At 34.3% G+C, this 17,943-nt stretch overlaps 2 protein-coding genes across 2 annotated transcripts; both read left to right on the top strand.

The window, feature by feature from the left end:
- The first annotated feature begins 2,841 nt into the window (after window positions 1–2,841).
- Window positions 2,842–5,266, top strand: ccl20b (chemokine (C-C motif) ligand 20b). The gene is made up of 4 exons (XM_043226086.1): window positions 2,842–3,060; window positions 3,414–3,516; window positions 4,367–4,444; window positions 4,541–5,266. Exons 1-4 carry the CDS (start codon window positions 2,991–2,993, stop codon window positions 4,575–4,577), a joined length of 288 nt encoding a protein of 95 aa, XP_043082021.1. The 5' UTR covers window positions 2,842–2,990; the 3' UTR covers window positions 4,578–5,266.
- A 2,720-nt stretch (window positions 5,267–7,986) lies between these two features.
- tfr1b (transferrin receptor 1b) lies at window positions 7,987–17,737 on the top strand. The gene is made up of 18 exons (XM_043226520.1): window positions 7,987–8,143; window positions 10,015–10,070; window positions 10,196–10,418; window positions 10,875–11,097; window positions 11,227–11,364; window positions 11,483–11,570; window positions 11,686–11,805; window positions 11,930–12,028; window positions 12,229–12,368; window positions 12,464–12,627; window positions 12,753–12,869; window positions 13,746–13,831; window positions 13,928–13,991; window positions 14,421–14,541; window positions 14,647–14,734; window positions 14,974–15,201; window positions 15,279–15,428; window positions 15,522–17,737. Exons 2-18 carry the CDS (start codon window positions 10,026–10,028, stop codon window positions 15,762–15,764), a joined length of 2,337 nt encoding a protein of 778 aa, XP_043082455.1. The 5' UTR covers window positions 7,987–8,143; window positions 10,015–10,025; the 3' UTR covers window positions 15,765–17,737.
- Window positions 17,738–17,943: the final 206 nt, after the last annotated feature.

The raw sequence follows: 17,943 nt of genomic DNA on the forward strand, positions 1-17,943 counted from the left end.
AGAGTTTTGAAGGGATTTATTTGGGAGTTTTACTCGCGCTTAGACAAAGACTATAGAGACTTTAGCTTAAAATAGACGTTTTCGATCTAACACGTTGATTTATGCACAGATAATACCATTCTAGTGTAATTGTGGAATTTAATGCACTGAAAATGTATGATATCTGTAGAAAAACATCTGGGTGCCTATCAGACAGGAATCGTGCGAGTACTTGTTGCTTTCAAATTGACTGCAACGGTGTGACTATGACTAAAATATATTGCGTAATATATATCTAAAAATATAAAATGTATTGCATTAGCCTGCTCACCTCAACAAGGATGCAAGCAAATTGTCGATCAGATTCTTTCCAAAGCTCTGGTTAACTCTAGCCAGACGTCAAAGACGTTAAACGTCATTCATTTAAAGTTGAAGTTAAAGTTTAAGGAGGGAATGACATTTGCGCATGCCATGTGTGATTTTATGAGAAGTTGGTCACCTGAGTTAGCCATGTCGCAAAAATGTGTGGCATTCAAACAGCTGTCATGGAAATATAGTCGGTATTTAAGCTATTTCCTTAAAAGATAAACATTAACTATGCAAGAAGTGTGCTGTGAAATGCTTTCATCACAGTGCTGATAAAAAAATATTTCTTTCAAAGAGGGGAACCTCAAAAGAATTAATTTTGTCTTTGTGAGAAGATCGTTTTTATGATCCGAAGAATATTTTTCTTTATAAATGTATAGGGAAATGGTCTTTGCATGTTAAAGCTTCTTCATAAAAGATGCTGATAAAGAACCTTTATTATGAAGAGCGTGTGCTTTTGACAAATGTTTAATAACAGCCACAAAAAAAAAAAAAAAAAAAAACACCTGTGGGAAATATCTGAATGGAACCGACTGATTATGTAGATCTAATGTTCAATTTAATGGCTGATCTTAACATTAGTACATTTATCATATTTATTTTTTTTTTTTTTTTTTTTTAACTGAACTGTTTACTTGAATCATACAGTTTGTGATTTAATGGCGCTAAATATTTTTTCTTCAAAAATGTATTATGGTAAAATAAATGTAGTTGATGTCAATTTATGCATTCATTGCATTCAGGAAAACGTTTTTGTGAACATATATACACACACACACACACACATATATATATATATATATATATATATATATATATATATATATATATGTGTGTGTGTGTGTGTGTGTGTGTGTAAATACACACATGCATGTATATATTTAAGAAAACCATAAGAAATATTTATAAATAATATAAATTCAATTAATATACACATTTGCATGTAAATATTTAAAATATATGCATGCCTGTATTTTAATATATGAACTTATTTAAGAAGTAATTAGCACCTTAAAGTTTAACAAAACTATACTCTAAATGACCTTACACAGATGATGCACAAATAAATACTTCTAATGTCATTTCATCTTGTTCAAATTGCAATTCTACATTCTATTTGTACATCAGCATAACTGATCTTGTCATGTCTACGTAATGACTATATTGTACATGTAAAACATTATTGAAATGTTTTCCTGTGTGCTATTTATAGTGCTGAAGCTTCCTAAATTTAGCAATTCGCTATTTTTAGACTTCTGCATAAGCAAAATACAAATAATATCTGCAGGTTGTACTATTTTAAGCTTAAGAAAATGCAAAATTATGCGCATTTTGATCAAAAAAACAAAACAAAAAAACAACAACATCTAAAAGGTCACATGCAAAATTAGCCAGTGCTATTTTTAACCATGGGATATTTTTTTTTTATGTGGAAATCTCATCCAACTGGAGAATAATCATGTCCATATGTGAAGTAAATTTTTTCTCCTCTTCTTTTACAGGTCCATTCATGCATCAAACACTGTATATAACTTTATTCACTCACATGTAGTTAATGTGACTTTCTTCACTTATGATTTTTTTTTTTCGTATTTAAATAATTCTAGAAGTTAGCATTAACAAAATTAATCTCTTGCACAAAGCTGAACCGCAAACCACAAAAAGCTTTTCATCAAGGCAAATATCTCAGTGTACGTCTACAGGAACTTTAGGCATATTTTGAGCCGATTATTGTGAAAACGATTAAAAGTAAAATCATAGCTTGAAATTTCTTTCAAACTATTTTTGTAGTTTGTTAGTTAAATTTAAATTTAATTTGTAGTTTTGTTAAATAATAATAATAATAAAGAAAGGTATACCAATAGGAGTGTTTGTTCTTTAAAGGGACGGTTGACCAATAAATATAAGTAAAAATATATTCTTTTGTGTTCCACACAAGACCAACTCCTTTAATGACCTTGACCAGATATGTATGAAGTATAATATTCTGTTGACAAAATTGATTGACCTTCAGACTGTTGCACAATATGATGATTTCCTCAATGATCATGTAATCTACATAATATGTGGTACCATACTACCTAAGTTTGCATAGACAATAAAACATTATTGATGTACAGCATCTAAAACCTAAATGAATATGACCTTTACAGACGTATAGACGTTTACAAATCCTTTTTTAATGAATAAATATTCATTTCATCAGCCGGTTCATATAATGCAGTTATAATCAAAAGGCACGCATTAAAATATTCCTCAAAAAAGGACAACATTTTAACAAAATGTTGAAAAGTTTTAAATTCAAATGAAATTAAAATAGTAAATTAGGGGTTTTATATGAGCATTATGAATCACGTGAATAATGTTCTCTGCTTTAACACCAGACATTAATGGTGCGTTTATGGAACAAGGAAGTACATTACTGTTCCAACATTCTCACACACCTGCTCCGAGCGAAGATATCAAGTTCACATCTGAAAAATTTCAATGGGGAGGGAACATAAATTCCATAGGTGGGGGTAATGCCAAATTAAGGGTTTAAATTAAGAGCTCATCCTGAAGTTCAGCCAGAGCTCTTAAGAACTTTCTTCGTGTGGATTACCTACCGCTCTCTCAACCTTTCGAGATACTCAACACTTCCAAAGATGGCTTACCTTAAAACCGCTTCTTTGAGCGTCCTCATACTCGTCGCGTTTCTCGTGGAGACCGATGCGGGTGAGTGAACGCGTTCTTCTGAACGCGTTGCTGTGAAAACGCGTCGAGCTGCTGCTTTAATCTAACACCTTGATTGCACGGAGCAGTGCTTTCACTTTAACTATAAAGATTGTGTTTCGTGCTCAAGGGCACACATTTAGTTGCCTGTGATTAAAGATGGCTCTCGTTACCCGTTCACCTGTCTGAATTAGCAGTGCAATTAACCAATGCATGCAAAAGTCCTCCTAATCAGGTCACTGTAACAGGTGACAGTACGCATGACCTTGCTGACTTTTATTTCAGATATTAGTGAAAAATCTGACGTGACCTGTAAATGCGTGTGGATCCTAACTCTTTCCCTTTCTGTTTCGCAGTGCGTTGCTGTCTTAAGTACAGGAGACGGCCTCTAGACTGTCGACACCTGAAAGGCTTTGACATTCAGAAAATGACTGGCAGCTGTGATCTGCCTGCGATAATGTAAGGCATATCTTTTTTTTTTTTTTGCATACACGTTTAAAGCGCTTCACGTAAATGAGCAACTATATATACAGTGTATAATCCGCATTTGGAGTGGATCTAAACCTTTCAAAGTTAAAATAAAGTGCCTATTTAGGCAGTAGGTCTATATTTTTGTCCGCTACATCTTTATACGTTTCATAAAATTACGAATTAATAGTAAGAACCAGGATCACGGTAAAATCTGAATACCCATTTTAGAAGATATTATAGGCTGGCTTTTAATAAAATACTAATCATAGCATAGCTCTCTTTTACTCCTTAAAAGTGCTCACCTATCTATTGAATAGATTTACAGCTCAGAGTGATTTAATATTCCATAATTATGCAGATGTGTAATAATCCCGTTCACAGATGAGGATGCGGACAGGCCTACATAAATAACTGGATTTTTAATATCTGCTTTCACATGGACAAATAGGCTTACTATAGGATAGGAATCTTTTAAAACTGTAAGAGGATCGTCGATATATATTATTTTATTAAAATCTAAAATTACTATGGTTGGTGTATATATATATATATATATATATATATATATATATATATATATATATATATATATATATATATATACACACACACACCTTTTAATAACGTATCTGATTATTTAGATGCAGATTACCAAGCTTTGTTAATACTGTATTATTCAGTTAAATGTCTAATTAACTACATGTTAAATAGATCAATTATTTATATTTCTGTCATGACAACTGACAAACTTGTAGAGTTTAACACATACACAGCTATGTAAATGTGCATATAATGTTTTCTCCGGTGCTAAAGTTCATCATATTTTATGTCACTGCAGCTTCCATACAAAGAATGGAAAGTTGGTCTGCGCTGATCCTGAGCGACATTGGACACAGGACAGAGTTGAGTGCCTAAGGTATAAAAACTTATCTTATCAGTCACTAACATGAAAGGCAGTTTTACCACATATTATACCCTTAATTTATGGGGAAAATGTTCTGTGCTCTTTTAGATTGAAGGCTGCAGAAGTGAAGAGTGGAGGATTTTAATGCTTTAAGAATGGCAAAATGGAAAGGCTCTTCAGGAGATGATTTATTTTTATATTAACTGTTTTCTTATTTGATAATGATATCTTATATTCTATATATTGGCATTACTTAAGCGCACTTTACTGAAATATATGTGTATATATACACATGTAACTTTTTTTTTTTTTTCTTTTCTTTTTTGAACAACCAAAACAACAACAAAAAGGGAATACACTTATACAAATAATCTCTTCCCAGCCCAACTTATCATAAAGAGAGAGAAAAAGAAGAAAAAAAGGGGGGTGGTTGTCCAAGATAATTTATATTAAAGTAAAAATAAAGTGAAAAATTCTGTATCTATAATACAGGTATGGTGGATTTTAACTCTTTGTATAGCTGCTAACTAATTTAGTACACAATGTTATTACTTATTCAGATTATTTATATTTTACCTATAAGCACTTATGTATTGACATAAATTATATTTTTTTGATATTGTACACAAATGGCTTTTAAGGTTTGGTATTTTTTTGTGGAATGATCTGTGCTGCCCTCTACTGTTAAAGCTATGCCAATATGACAACGTAGGAAATGTTTTTCCATCTTTGCATTGTAATAAACATTTTATACCATTGTACAGATCAATAGTTTGTTTTCTATTACATTTATCTTATAGCCTATGTAGTTTTGAATAAAGGTCTGTAATTTCACTCTGCATTTTTTTTGTGATGAGCTACAACTCAGCACTACAACATTGTTGTCCTGTATGTTTCTGAATTACAACAAACAAACAAAAAATACAAACCAACAATGGATTTTTTTTTTTTTTTTTTTTTTTAACATTCATTATTTATTTCTACTAAAAATGAAACATACTCTCTTATTTTGCTCTAATGCACTCGATTGCATTGACGTCTTAAGAAAAAGGTTATAAACATAGGTTTTTAAGTTCAAACCGAGGGTGAGGGTAATTCATATTTTTGGGTGAATTAATCCTATAAAATCAAAGCTGGTGAAACAGTCTTTGAATGGTTTTAGATGAGGATATGAGAGAGAAACGAATAGTACAATACAGGAAAATATTTTTCAGGAAAACAAAATAATTTTGTTTTAACGGCACATTTTTAAGAGACAAATATAATAATTTAAGTTATTATAAATGTTATTATAAATAAAATGACTGGGATCAAGGCTGACCCAGAATTGTAAACCTTTTATGCCATTTTGCTACCAAAAGTGTTTTTTTGCTCAGTTCTCTTATTTAAGCGAATGAGCAAGTGAAAGTGTACTGTTAGACACGTCTCTCACAATTATACATTTGCTGAATGAAATTTGTTAATATAGCACATTCAAAGTTGTGATATGCTTGTTAATACAGTGTCCTGTACAACAGCAAATCTCTTAAGAATTTTAACACGAGTGCATTTATTTCAAGTTGAAATAAAATTATAAGGAGTAAAAAGTACAGTTTTTTTTCTTCAGAAATTAAAAAGTAGTCAGGATATTAAAGTACAATTTAAATTGTACTTAAGGTAAAACTCCCCCAAAATAATACTCCAAAAATGACTTAAGCATTTTACACCTCTGTGTGATTTACAGTAAAGGAACTGAAAATGGCCGCAGGTGCTTGCACAAATACTTCAACAGTAAAAAGGAAGGAATACAGCTAGGAGAGTTTAATTCACCACTTCCTTCTTTTCCAACAGTTTTGTAAATGTCATTATCCAAAAGACAACAAGGTGAGCTTATCGTGCATATCTGTTAAATAAAAGGCCTGTTATGTAGGCAAAAAAGGTTACTTTTATTATTTAATCGTGTGTACTATTATTAGAACTAGCTGTAACAGATTGCCAGCTTCCCTTAAAATATGAGTGTGCCTGCTCCGTCCCACACCGAGGACAGAGATGCTGTTTCTTCTACTACACCTTTGAATGAAGACGTCAGCCAAGGTGAGCACATGATGTTAACAACATATGTCAGGGTTCGAAATTAACATTTGCCTGTCACTGTATGTAATGGGAGAAACAGTCAGTCAGGAGAGTAAAGCTGCACAATTGATAAATATACGATCATGATTTTTTATTTATTTATTTTTTTTAAATAGAGATAATGATTCTTAAACAAAATAGCATGTAATTTAATAGCCTATATGTGTTCTGACAAAATGTGAATTGCTGCAGTCTGTTTATTTATTTTGAATTGTTTATTGCAAAATCTGCGCCTCTTCTGTGGCTAATATTTATTTAATGAAATCAAGCAGACGTTATGTGACGGTGTGCAAGCTACCATTTTGGATTTTCAAATTTAGTCTTTATGCCACGGTTTATAACACAGGGTGTTTAAAAAAAATTATATGTAACCTAAAATGAAATGCCACCTTAATATATTTAATATTGACTAAATAAGGCCATGTACAACTGAGTTCAAACTTTGATGCTTGTTATCTCATAATTATATTTTAAGACTTTAGCCTGGATTTCACAGAGAGGGTCACATATACCCACTTCCAGGTACCACTGTCCTCATATATTCATGTAACGTATATTAGTATTTTCTAACTGCCTGATAATACAAGCCTGCAGCAGCGACGCTCTCCGGTAGTCCTCAAAAAAGCAAACTGGCCTGGGTTGCCAGGTTTTTAAAACAAAACCCGCCTATAAAAATGGTCCAATTGCTACTCAAATAGTATCCCACTCGCTTCGAGGAGGTGGGATAAAATACACGTTTTTTGGGGCGGGAAAGCCCCATTATTATTAGCATTTCCGAGTATAAAAAGTTTTTGGGGTCGCTTCAAACTGCGGAAACTTTGTAGCTCAATCCCAGGGATAACCGCTGACTTGGCAACACTACCAGGAAGTGAGGTTGACGTGTAGCGCGTGCGTGCTGCCAGATACGACATCTTAAAAATGAAAGATATTATACCTTTATAGAAATAATGAATTTACTTTACAGGTTAAGACATGCCTAAATAAAAGTTAATTATGTCTGATACAAAATCATACTTCAGGTAATTTCCGGAAGATCGGGTAATTTTAACAAGACTAAGGATGGGTCATACGAAACTTAAATCTAAACTACATATAATAATAAAACATACTACTGGATTATGTGAAACATGTCAAGTAAAAGAAACAGGGAATTATACTGTTACTTTGTCCCATGAACAGGAAATGAATAAATTACAAAGAGAATTACAGAACTAAGGCTGCAATTAATTTCCAATGAATAACATATTAAACACACACACAAAAAATTATGTTACGATAAAATAATAAAGAATATCATACAATGTGTTGAGAGTAGTGCACTTAGTAAGCTAATAAATAATACAATATTACAAAAAATATATTTTTAAATCACTTCACACTCCAAGCACAGGAGGTGGCGGTATACGACCCGCCAATAAATCTACAGGAGAAGAAGAAAAAGAAGAAGAAGAAGCGCGTGCGTGACTATTTTATCCGGTACTGTGGCGAACGAGCGCGTGGGGGACACGAAAGACATACAAATTCTCATTTACAAATACTGACAACGAAACGCACACAGGAGGGGAAAATAATTTAAAGTAGCAATTTTCTCATTTTAAAGTAAGTACATTGCGTTTTAGTAAGTTTTAGCTGTTCTAAATTGGCAGGATGGCCTGCAATGTGACATGTCAATGATAATGTCACGCTGTCAGTGAACCTCGTGCCATGCTTTGTGTTGATTGCTGTTTAAGCTTTGCTCTAATTGTTGTTGCTTGTGTGGTTAATGCTTTAATTCACATTGCTTATGTGGTTAAATATAAAAGGATGCATTGACAGTCGTCTTGCACATAATTAGGTAACGTTTGGCGGAAATGTAAATTTGTTCAGAATTGAAGTGCAATATTTGAAGTGTTTTATGTAATATGAATGTCTAGTTTAGCATGACATAATCTGAATAGAGTGTCAGACGTGCTAGTGTTCCTATTTATTTATTTATTTTTTAAAAAAATAGGATAATTTCAACACGTGCATGTGAACAGGAAGTGCTACAAATTTTTGACCTTCAAGTGTCAAGAGTCCGGAATAAATATTTTTGCTTTGTATTGAATCCAACTTAATAGCTACACAACAAATATTATATATATATATATATATATATATATATATATATATGTATGTGTGTGTATATATATATATATATATATGTGTATATATGTTGTAGTTCGTTCTTGCTGCTTTACACAATGTAACTTTTAACTTTGTGTTCTGTAGATAAGAATAACATTAAAATGTTTATTTTGTAATTTTGTTAGTTCTCGGTGCTTTGCAATAAGTGGTTTATAACCTGATTTACAATGGAAATCATTATGGACCAGCTTCCATATCAGTGTCTGATGCTGGTTGTGACTCTCACATGGTCTTCATCAGTCACAGCTCACCCTTTAGTGTAATGCTCTCTGGGTATTCATCCATGTTTAATCGAGCTTGAACTGTATTTATGCTTGCAGGGCTTAACAATAAGGTGTTTATCCCCCCCCTGCCCCCCCATGTCATTGGAGCTCAAATCAATATCGCATATCAAACAAAATACTTTTTTGTCTAGTCTCAGCATCCGCCCTGCTATTAGATACCTTTGCTTGCAGCATAAATTGATTATAAATGAACGACTTTGTATTAACTGCATTAAAAGGTTTGGCATTTCAGGTTTTTGTATTTAGGTTTAAGCTTATTTCTCTTGTAATCTTTTCCTCTTAAAGGTTGTTTTGTGTTAAAAAGCCTTCAGGTTAGGTGACTAACCTAATTCTTTCTTTTTTTTGGAATATCCTGACTCATTCATTCGTCCTTCAAGATTATTTTGTTCAAACAAGTCTTAACTGACAAATTGTCCAATGAATCTGCATGCCATTGTAGTGTTGCAAGTGCTGCCAAATTTAGGTTAGGTTGTTAACTTACTAGGAAGTTGCTAGGCTAACCACAAACAGAAACGCTTCCTTTAATGCAACGCTTTAGCTTGAATTACCAAAAGGATGTAATAAATGGATATTACTAGGAAATGTCTTGAAACCCAATGGTTTTGTCGACTGATTTAACTAGTTTTTACAAAGATTGCTTTTCCCTCTGGTTTTGCTAGCTTTCATTGGTTAGTGTAAATCATTTAGTAGGCTAAACTAGATTAAAAGTACACGGTATTGCACAATTAGTAAATGTTTGTCGTGCACAGTTTGCATTATCAACATTATATAATCTCCTTATTGATTCTTGTCACTGGTTTAACTAGCTGTGGAGCCGCGGAAGAGGGTGGCTAGGGCTTTTGGATGGAGTTCAACGAATCAAACCGCTACCTCATTTTTTTCAGTGGATAAAAACATTTTTGGACTTTGAACAAGGGGGGCTGTGTTTATGAATTCAGAGACTTCAAAAAGAGCGTTTCGACTGAGTAGGAGCTTGTGAGAAGCTTCATGTTGCTAAAGACATTTTCTCTTTTATTTCAGGCAGGATTTCCATGGCAGGACCGATTGATCAGGCCAAAATGAAGTTTTCGAGAATCGTAAGTGCTGCTATTGACTTAATGTCAATAAATGTATTTGGTATTTTAAATACTTGTAATATTTCATGCTGTATATAGTTATCTGGAATTTTGAACTTTTTTTCTTCTCCTGCCTCTGTTAATAGGTCAACAGTCGCTCATACACTCGGTTTAATCAATCTCAGAATCCTGATGGAGAGAGCAGCCGTGTGGAGGTGAAGCTTGGTGTGGATGGTGAGGAGGAAATAGATGGAATGGAACAAGAACACATGCAACGTGACACGTACACAAAATCAAGTCGTTCTGGGCCATTGAACAAGTGGAGGATTCTGGTTTGGGTGGGTGGAGTGCTGGTCATCTTCTGCATAGGTGAGGGGTTTTTGTTGTTGTTGTTTTTTTTATGTATCTGTATTCCTGGACCCTTTGTCATCTGTTTTAGCTTCTCCCAAATTCTATTTTGACATTTCAATAGCAGTCCTTTTTCCTTTTCTATGCCACAGTTTGATTAAATTCATCCATTAAATTCATCCAAATTCAGCCATATTTGGTGGCATTCTACAATATAGATTGCATTTTATTATAGGATTCTGTGATTCTGTCCTCAGCTCGGAAATCATAGGGCCATGAACATATATTAAGACGTTCAAATTGAAATATGTCTAGAATGATTTTATGTTAGATAAAGTATATTAAATTGGTTACTAGGCAGAGTAGGCAGTTCAAAACCACATAAAACCAGGTGTTACAATGAGCCATGAGATGTTACCAGTTTCTAGTGCTCATGTGAGAAACCACTCATTTTTTCCTCCACTTTCCCTATCACAGGGTTGCTCATTGGATATTCTGTCCACCGCAAGTCTGCGTCTGCATCTGAGTCTGAGTCTGAGTCTGAGTCTGCGTCTGCTTCCTGCTCACCGAGAGATGGTGTGATCAACGATAACACTGAAGTTCCACTAAATTATCCACCTTCTTTGGATTGGAGTGAACTTGTTACACTTTTCAGTGATAAATTGTCATCTAACGCCATTGCGGATAAATTAAACCAACTGTAAGCCATTGAATATTATTGTTCTTGTGAGCATTGTCAGTTTTAAAGTTGAAACAATTGTGATGCGCAATTTTTATGTGTGCACACCTGTCATTGAACCTCTCTGACTTTCTGTTCCTCTCCAATAAGAGAGTATCCCCGCACTGACCGTCAAGCAGGATCATCTGCAGATACCAAGTTAGCTGATGATATCCATGATATTTTCACACAACTGAAAATGCAGCCCTGGGTTGATGAACACTACGTGAAGCTGCAGTTTCCAAACAGGTCAGTATCAGCAAAATAAAACCTCTGTGAAAACTGTACAACCTCACGATAACACACCAAAAAGCATCTTTCTTTGGATATGTTATTTGTAATTTGGACTATATTTCAATTTTAACAGCTCCAATCCAAACAAAGTGTTGTTTGGTGGAGTGGAGATCGGACGTCCTAAAGGGTTTCTGGCTTACAGTGAAACTGGCCGTAGGGAGGTGAGCCTTCCTCTTCCTCTGCAGGAAACACTTGGCTTTCTTGAATTTCCTTACGTTTTGCTTTTGTTAATCAGTTTCTCAATGGTTGTTCCATAATTGACAATTATTTTCACAGGGCAGAGTGGTGTACGCCAACTATGGTGAGCTTTCTGACCTGGAGAGTGAAGAATGCAGACCGATTCTGAATGGATCTGTTGTGCTGATGAGAGCTGGAAAAATCAGCATGGCTCAGAAGGTGATTCATGAGTAACATTTCCTCTGACCTTGTAGTGTTCTTCCCAGAGACTCGAGGCCAAATAACTCTGACAATCTGGTGCCTTTTGCTAGTGTTGATCACATTTTGTTTGTCACCTTTGTAGGTTATGAATGCAGCTAAAATGGGTGCCGTAGCAGCTTTAATCTACCCAGACACTGCTGACTATAAAACAGCATCTTCAAATACTGAACTTTATGGTCATGTAAGTTATGCCAAAGAATGATCTTCATATGTTTGCTTATTGATTTTGAGTTGAGGTGTTATTTACCTTTTTTTATATATATATATTTTTTTTAAATTGGAAGTATAAAATGCTGTTTAGTTCTATTTTCTAACTGTGACAGTTTGAACTGAATGTACTGAATTTATTCACACATTCCTCTTTAATCTCTTTTATTCTAGGTCCATCTGGGATCAGGTGATCCTTACACCCCAGGATTCCCATCCTTTTTTCACACACAGTTTTCTCCTGTCAAGTCCTCTGGCCTTTCAGGAATACTTGCCCAGACAATCACTGCTAACATGGCACAGTCAATTTTTGAGTATGTTATAGGTTTTGGTGTACCTTGATCTTTTTATTATTTTAAACCTATTTTTTTGAAACAAAGCTTGATTTGTGTTGTTAAAATTCTTACAGAAAAATGGGCGGAAAAGATGCCCCCACAAGATTTAAGGGTGGCTTACTGACTTCTTACAAGTTGGGAAGTGAAAGTGACAAAGTAACCGTCGAAGTTAATAATAATCTTGCAGACTCCAAGATCCATAATGTTTTTGGAGTCATCAGAGGATACGTGGATCCTGGTGAGTTTGTGCGTTTTTACACACACACACACACACACACACACACACACACACACACACACATACATACATACACATATATAAAACCAAGTATCTGTGACATAACTGTGGTATGAATCTGTCAGATCGTTATGTCATGATTGGAGCGCAGAGAGACTCCCTGAGTTTGGGATATGCCAAGGCTACAGTTGGAACTACTCTTCTGCTGGAACTTGCGAGGGTTTTCGCAGAGTTGAAAAAAGGTATGGCATTAGCAATTTTCTGTCCTTTTAAAAAACAAGAAATTCTTGTAATGTAGAAGTGACACAAAATCTGAAGGCCTGACAGATTACACTGTGGGTGATCTGTTGTAACTAATTTCCACCTCTGTTCATTTGGTGGCGAGTGCACTCCAGTGTGGCAGGAGAGCAAGGGATCATGGACCTGCTGAACAAAAATAAAACTTGAATGAGCCTTCCACTATGCATTTTGATTATGCACGATTGTCAGGTTAAGCTACAGCGCTCTCTTGCCACATTAAAGAATGCCAAAATGGTATTTATTGCTTGAATTTCCTGAAGAAATGGACAGAATTTAAAATCTAAAACTTTGTTTTATATCAAAAGTAACAAAGCATAAAGCTTGGGCTATTATTTATTGGATGGGAGGCGCATTATGTACTATTCACAGCTAAAATCTAAAGAATACATTTAATTTATTTGGTTTGTTTTTTTTCTCCTAAAAATCTGAATCGATTGGAATCAAGATTTTTTTGTTTTGTTTTGTCCTAGCTTATTTTTGTTTTTATAGTTGTCTCCACTATCACTGCACAGTGTAAAACATGAAAAGTGACAGTCAAAGTTCATTTGCTTTCTTAAATAACTAATTATTACTAATTAAGTTAATTTGTTCTCTCAAAAAATGCATTAACCTGTGTGCATATCCTGTAGTTCCATGATTTAAAAATGAAAATGTCAACCGGAATAAAATTTAAATGGCGTTATAATTTAAATCTAAAAATTAAATGAGTAATAATAGATTATGGAATTGTTTTCTACCATGTCTGTCAAAATAATAGGCAATGTTAAAATCTAAGTTTAATTGAGGCATGGGCTCACTCTCCAATCTCTTCACCATAGATGGTTTCAAACCCAAGCGAAGTGTTGTGTTTGCCAGCTGGACAGCAGGGGATTTTGGAAATGTTGGAGTTACTGAATGGCTTGAGGTTTGTGTGCTGATGTCATCTGTACTTGGTATGAATATTGGCACAGTTTAATCTGAAATGCAGGTTTTGTAACATGCTGTTGTCTTTGTTTTACAGGGGTACTGGTCATCACTGGACAGAAAAGCCTTTACTTACATCAGTTTGGATGGTGTTGTTACTGGTAAGTTTGTGTTCAAGATTAATGCTACAAATGAAAATCCTTAACGGTATAAACATTTGGAAAAATGTTAACTTTGCACAGAACACAGCTGAAATCTTAATTTTCAACCATGTAACATACCAATACCTACAAAAGAAAAGATTTAGAATTTTCTGTTAATTTATGTTTATGTTTTATGTTAATTTAAACCTTTCTGTCTGAAGTCATGCCCATGCATATCCAGTTTTAGTCAAAAACGTGGATTTGTTTGCTGGCAACATTATTATTTAAACTTTTATACACTAATAAAGTAATTCTATCTTAATTCCTTCATTTTTTATTTTTTTTTTTTTCTAGTTAATTTCAAGTTTTGCTCATTCTGTTCAGTCACATTTCCTACTTTTTGCCCCTATCTTTTGAAATGTTTAGATGTTTCTCTTATATCTATAGGTGCAGATTCTTTTAGAGCTTCTGCCAGTCCTTTGTTGCACACCCTTCTGCAGAAGACCCTGGGAAAGATCAAAAACCCAAGCACAAACTTAAATCTTCTCCAGAGTGGTTTGTCATCAATGTGAGTAAATCTGCTTTTATTTGTTTTAATGATGGAAATACCAATATAATTGTGATTTTGTTTCTGTGCTGATATGATATACATAAACCTATTTTTTGTGCTCAGTCTGGCGCCCATGCAGATGGATGACAGTGCATATCCTTTCCTGGCCCTCTCTGGAATCCCATCCGTTTCTTTCGGGTTCATCTCTTCTGTAAGTGTTTTATCTGCCTAATGTAACAATTAATGCTTTTAATCATGCATCAAGACCGTTTAGTATATTACATTAGCCATTTTCTTACAATTCAAGCTCATCACCCAGGGTTTTTTTTTCCTCTTAATACTGCCAGGCCAAAATTTCACTCTATTCATAGGCATCATAAACCTATGAATAGACACACATTTGAATCATCCAAATGTTTGCATACTCATTTTGTGATGTTTTTCCACCAGGCTAAACAGTTTTTAGGCACAGATCTGGATGAAAAAGATAATTTGGACCGCACCACCAATAATAAAGTGGTTGAGTTGTCCATGGTTGCTGCTCAGGTTGCTGGGCAGATGGCCCTTCGGCTCGTCCATGACCACATCCTCAGACTAGATGTTGTCAAGTATTCTGATGTGATTGCCAGCCACGTGAGCGCCATAACCAAGCGCATTGACACTCTTAAAGCTTACAAGGTAATGCTTTTTGTAACGCATTGTTTTTGCAGTGAGAAGCAATAAAAAAAACTTGATTCTCAATGCTCTTTTAACAGGTCGATAAAATTGAGTCTTTGTCAACGAAGTGGCTGAATGAGGCAAGGAGCTCCTACGTTCGTGCTGCAGCCTCTCTAAAAACTGACATAGAGAATACCGACCTGAATGACTTGGAGATGTGTCGCATAATCAATAACCGCATAATGAGGGTGAAGTTGTTATTCTCTTTGTGTTTCTATGCTTGTCTTTTATCTTTGATACATACTGGTCAGTTTCTCATATCTTTGTTCTCTCCTTTTAAGGTGGAGCATGATTTTCTCTCTCCTTATGTCTCTTCGAGAGATGTCCCGTTCCGCCACATTTTCTTTGGTGACGGCTGGCAAACCTCCACAGACCTGGAAAAGTACTTGGGTGATGTACAAGAGAATAAGACAAGCTTGAACATAGACGAGGTTCTAAACAAGTTCGCTCTACTCACTTGGACCATCCAGGGCTGTGCTAATGACCTGGCTGGAGATATCTGGTCCTTGGACAACGAGCTATAGAGATTTTTTTTGTTCGTTTTTTTTCACCGTTGCATCAGCCAACATTGTCATCGGTTTTGCTTGAAAGCATTTCTAGATACACAAATATAATCCTGGCACTATGAAGTAGATTTTGATTTGATTTGGAAGAATGAATTTTGACCAAGCATATCTTAAAAATGTATGCTATGACAACTTTAAATTCAAGTTTGGAAGTTCTTTAATTAAATTAAGAACTATAGTGAGATAGTAAATGTCTTATTGGATTATATATATCTCTATATAATATTACATTATTATTGCAGGACTAGGGGTTATACAATAATACAATATTTAATAGATAAAGAAATCAGAGCACAAGACCATCAACTTTGCTCCTCTGCAAATTGTTCTAACGTGCATGTCATTTTTGGTTTAACTTGAAAATGTTTTTCTCATCCATGACTTATCAATTGCACATGTTAAGTAAATCTTGTCCTTGGCTGCTATTTGGGAATTTTAGTCCTTTTTCGCACTTCATATAAAACCCCAGCTCAGCCCCTGTGACCAACTGAGGACCATACTGTATTTATTTCTTATTTATTTATCAGTGACAGTGTTCACTATAAAGTGTCTTCTTTTTTTTTAATTATCGGAAGCAGTGCCTTCCATAATTGTGACGGTTATACTGTCAGTTCTAAAAAGCAGCATCTGCTAACAGAAATACATGTTACCAACAGCTGGCATTAGAAATGTCTCTTGTTACAGGTGCTTGAGGAAATAAGCTCAAAAGCACCTGTTTTAAAATTACGGCGCAGTTCCTCTTCTTTAAAGAAAAAAAAAAAAAAAAAAAAAAGGTTTTTTTTTTTTTTTTTTTAAGAAGAAAAGTTGTTAAAATTTATACTTGAGCATAAAGCCATTTAACAACATGGCCTGGTTCCTTTTATATTAAACTGTCTTTTTTGTTGTTATCATTTGTTTAAAGCAATTTGATAAATTGGCAAAGCTAGTTTTCATTTGGACCAAATTTTGTGGGCTCAAGCATTTTTGTGACAACAGCATTTCTCTGTAACATTTATATTTCTATTCTAAATCCATTATCGGGAGCAGTGTCTTCCATAATGTGGAGTGTTCGAAGGTAGTTTTTGCCTACCGGCGTGTATATATCGAGGACAGTGATCCTCATATTTCACTGTAGGGTGGATCAAATTATCGGGAACAGTGTTTCCCATAGTTTTGTAAATATTTATTTTTCATTATCATGTGTTATGTGTGGCTTTTTCCTGCTTTGTAATAACTATTTCAAAGATTTGTTACATCTAGTCATGCCTGTTGTTTTTCAAGGTCTGGGTTTAAGATTTCACTTTTCTGACCTGTTCCTGTTTCCAAAAAATTATATTCACTGTGTAGTTTGTAGAGAGGCTTTTTCAGAGGTTTGAATTGATTCCTTATTTCTCTACCTGTTTCTTTTCTTTTCACAATAAGGCAGGTGTTAGAAAAGAGGATGTGGTCCTATTGCATAAAGATTAGGATTTGATGTATGACTGATATAGCTAACTGCTGATTTTTACAATGGTTTCATGTTTGAAGGCATTTCACTTTTGGTGGACAGGTTTTGCAAGTTTGTGTGTGTGTTGCATACTCGTCTGCAACTGTCTTTTTTCCTCCTTGTGGCACTTACCAGAAAGTTACAGAACATGATTGGTCTTTCATAGCATGTAGATGTGCATGAAATAAATCTAAACATCACAGATTGTTAATTACAAAGCAACGTGAATGTGATGGCTAAATAAAGTTACTAGACATTTAAATTTGTGCGACTACACTGTTAGCTCTAGACAAGCCAAAATCATATCAAAATGAATAGGCAGTAAAATTGATTATTCTGATATGTCTAGATGTGTTGGGATTATAAGTTAAAACTATTTGATTGCTGTTGATTGTTAGAACTGATGTTTGTATCCAATATCTGTCAACCTATGGTCTGTAATAAACTCTGGCATTTGAAGTATGTTGACTGGTATGTAAGACTTTATTAATTATTTCTCACCTCACAAGACACTTTGTATGACTTAAGACTAGAGAAGCAGATATCTAAATCTAAATCTTATATAAATCTTAAATCATTTTATATATATATATATATATATATATTATCACAGTGTATATACATATGGGTGTATTTATAATTGGAATAGTTTTACTACTGCAATGTAATGAA

This window comes from Puntigrus tetrazona, chromosome 24 (genome assembly GCF_018831695.1).
Source record: "Puntigrus tetrazona isolate hp1 chromosome 24, ASM1883169v1, whole genome shotgun sequence".
NCBI lineage: Eukaryota > Metazoa > Chordata > Actinopteri > Cypriniformes > Cyprinidae > Puntigrus > Puntigrus tetrazona.

Coding starts and splice junctions, on each gene's coding strand:
- ccl20b (XM_043226086.1), top strand. CDS start 2,991: ATGGCTTACCTTAAAACCGCTTCTTTGAGCGTCCTCATACTCGTCGCG. Junction 3,061..3,413: donor TCTCGTGGAGACCGATGCGG/GTGAGTGAACGC, acceptor TCTGTTTCGCAG/TGCGTTGCTGTCTTAAGTAC. Junction 4,445..4,540: donor GACAGAGTTGAGTGCCTAAG/GTATAAAAACTT, acceptor GTGCTCTTTTAG/ATTGAAGGCTGCAGAAGTGA.
- tfr1b (XM_043226520.1), top strand. CDS start 10,026: ATGGCAGGACCGATTGATCAGGCCAAAATGAAGTTTTCGAGAATC. Junction 11,806..11,929: donor AAATCAGCATGGCTCAGAAG/GTGATTCATGAG, acceptor TCACCTTTGTAG/GTTATGAATGCAGCTAAAAT. Junction 14,542..14,646: donor CAGAGTGGTTTGTCATCAAT/GTGAGTAAATCT, acceptor TTTTGTGCTCAG/TCTGGCGCCCATGCAGATGG.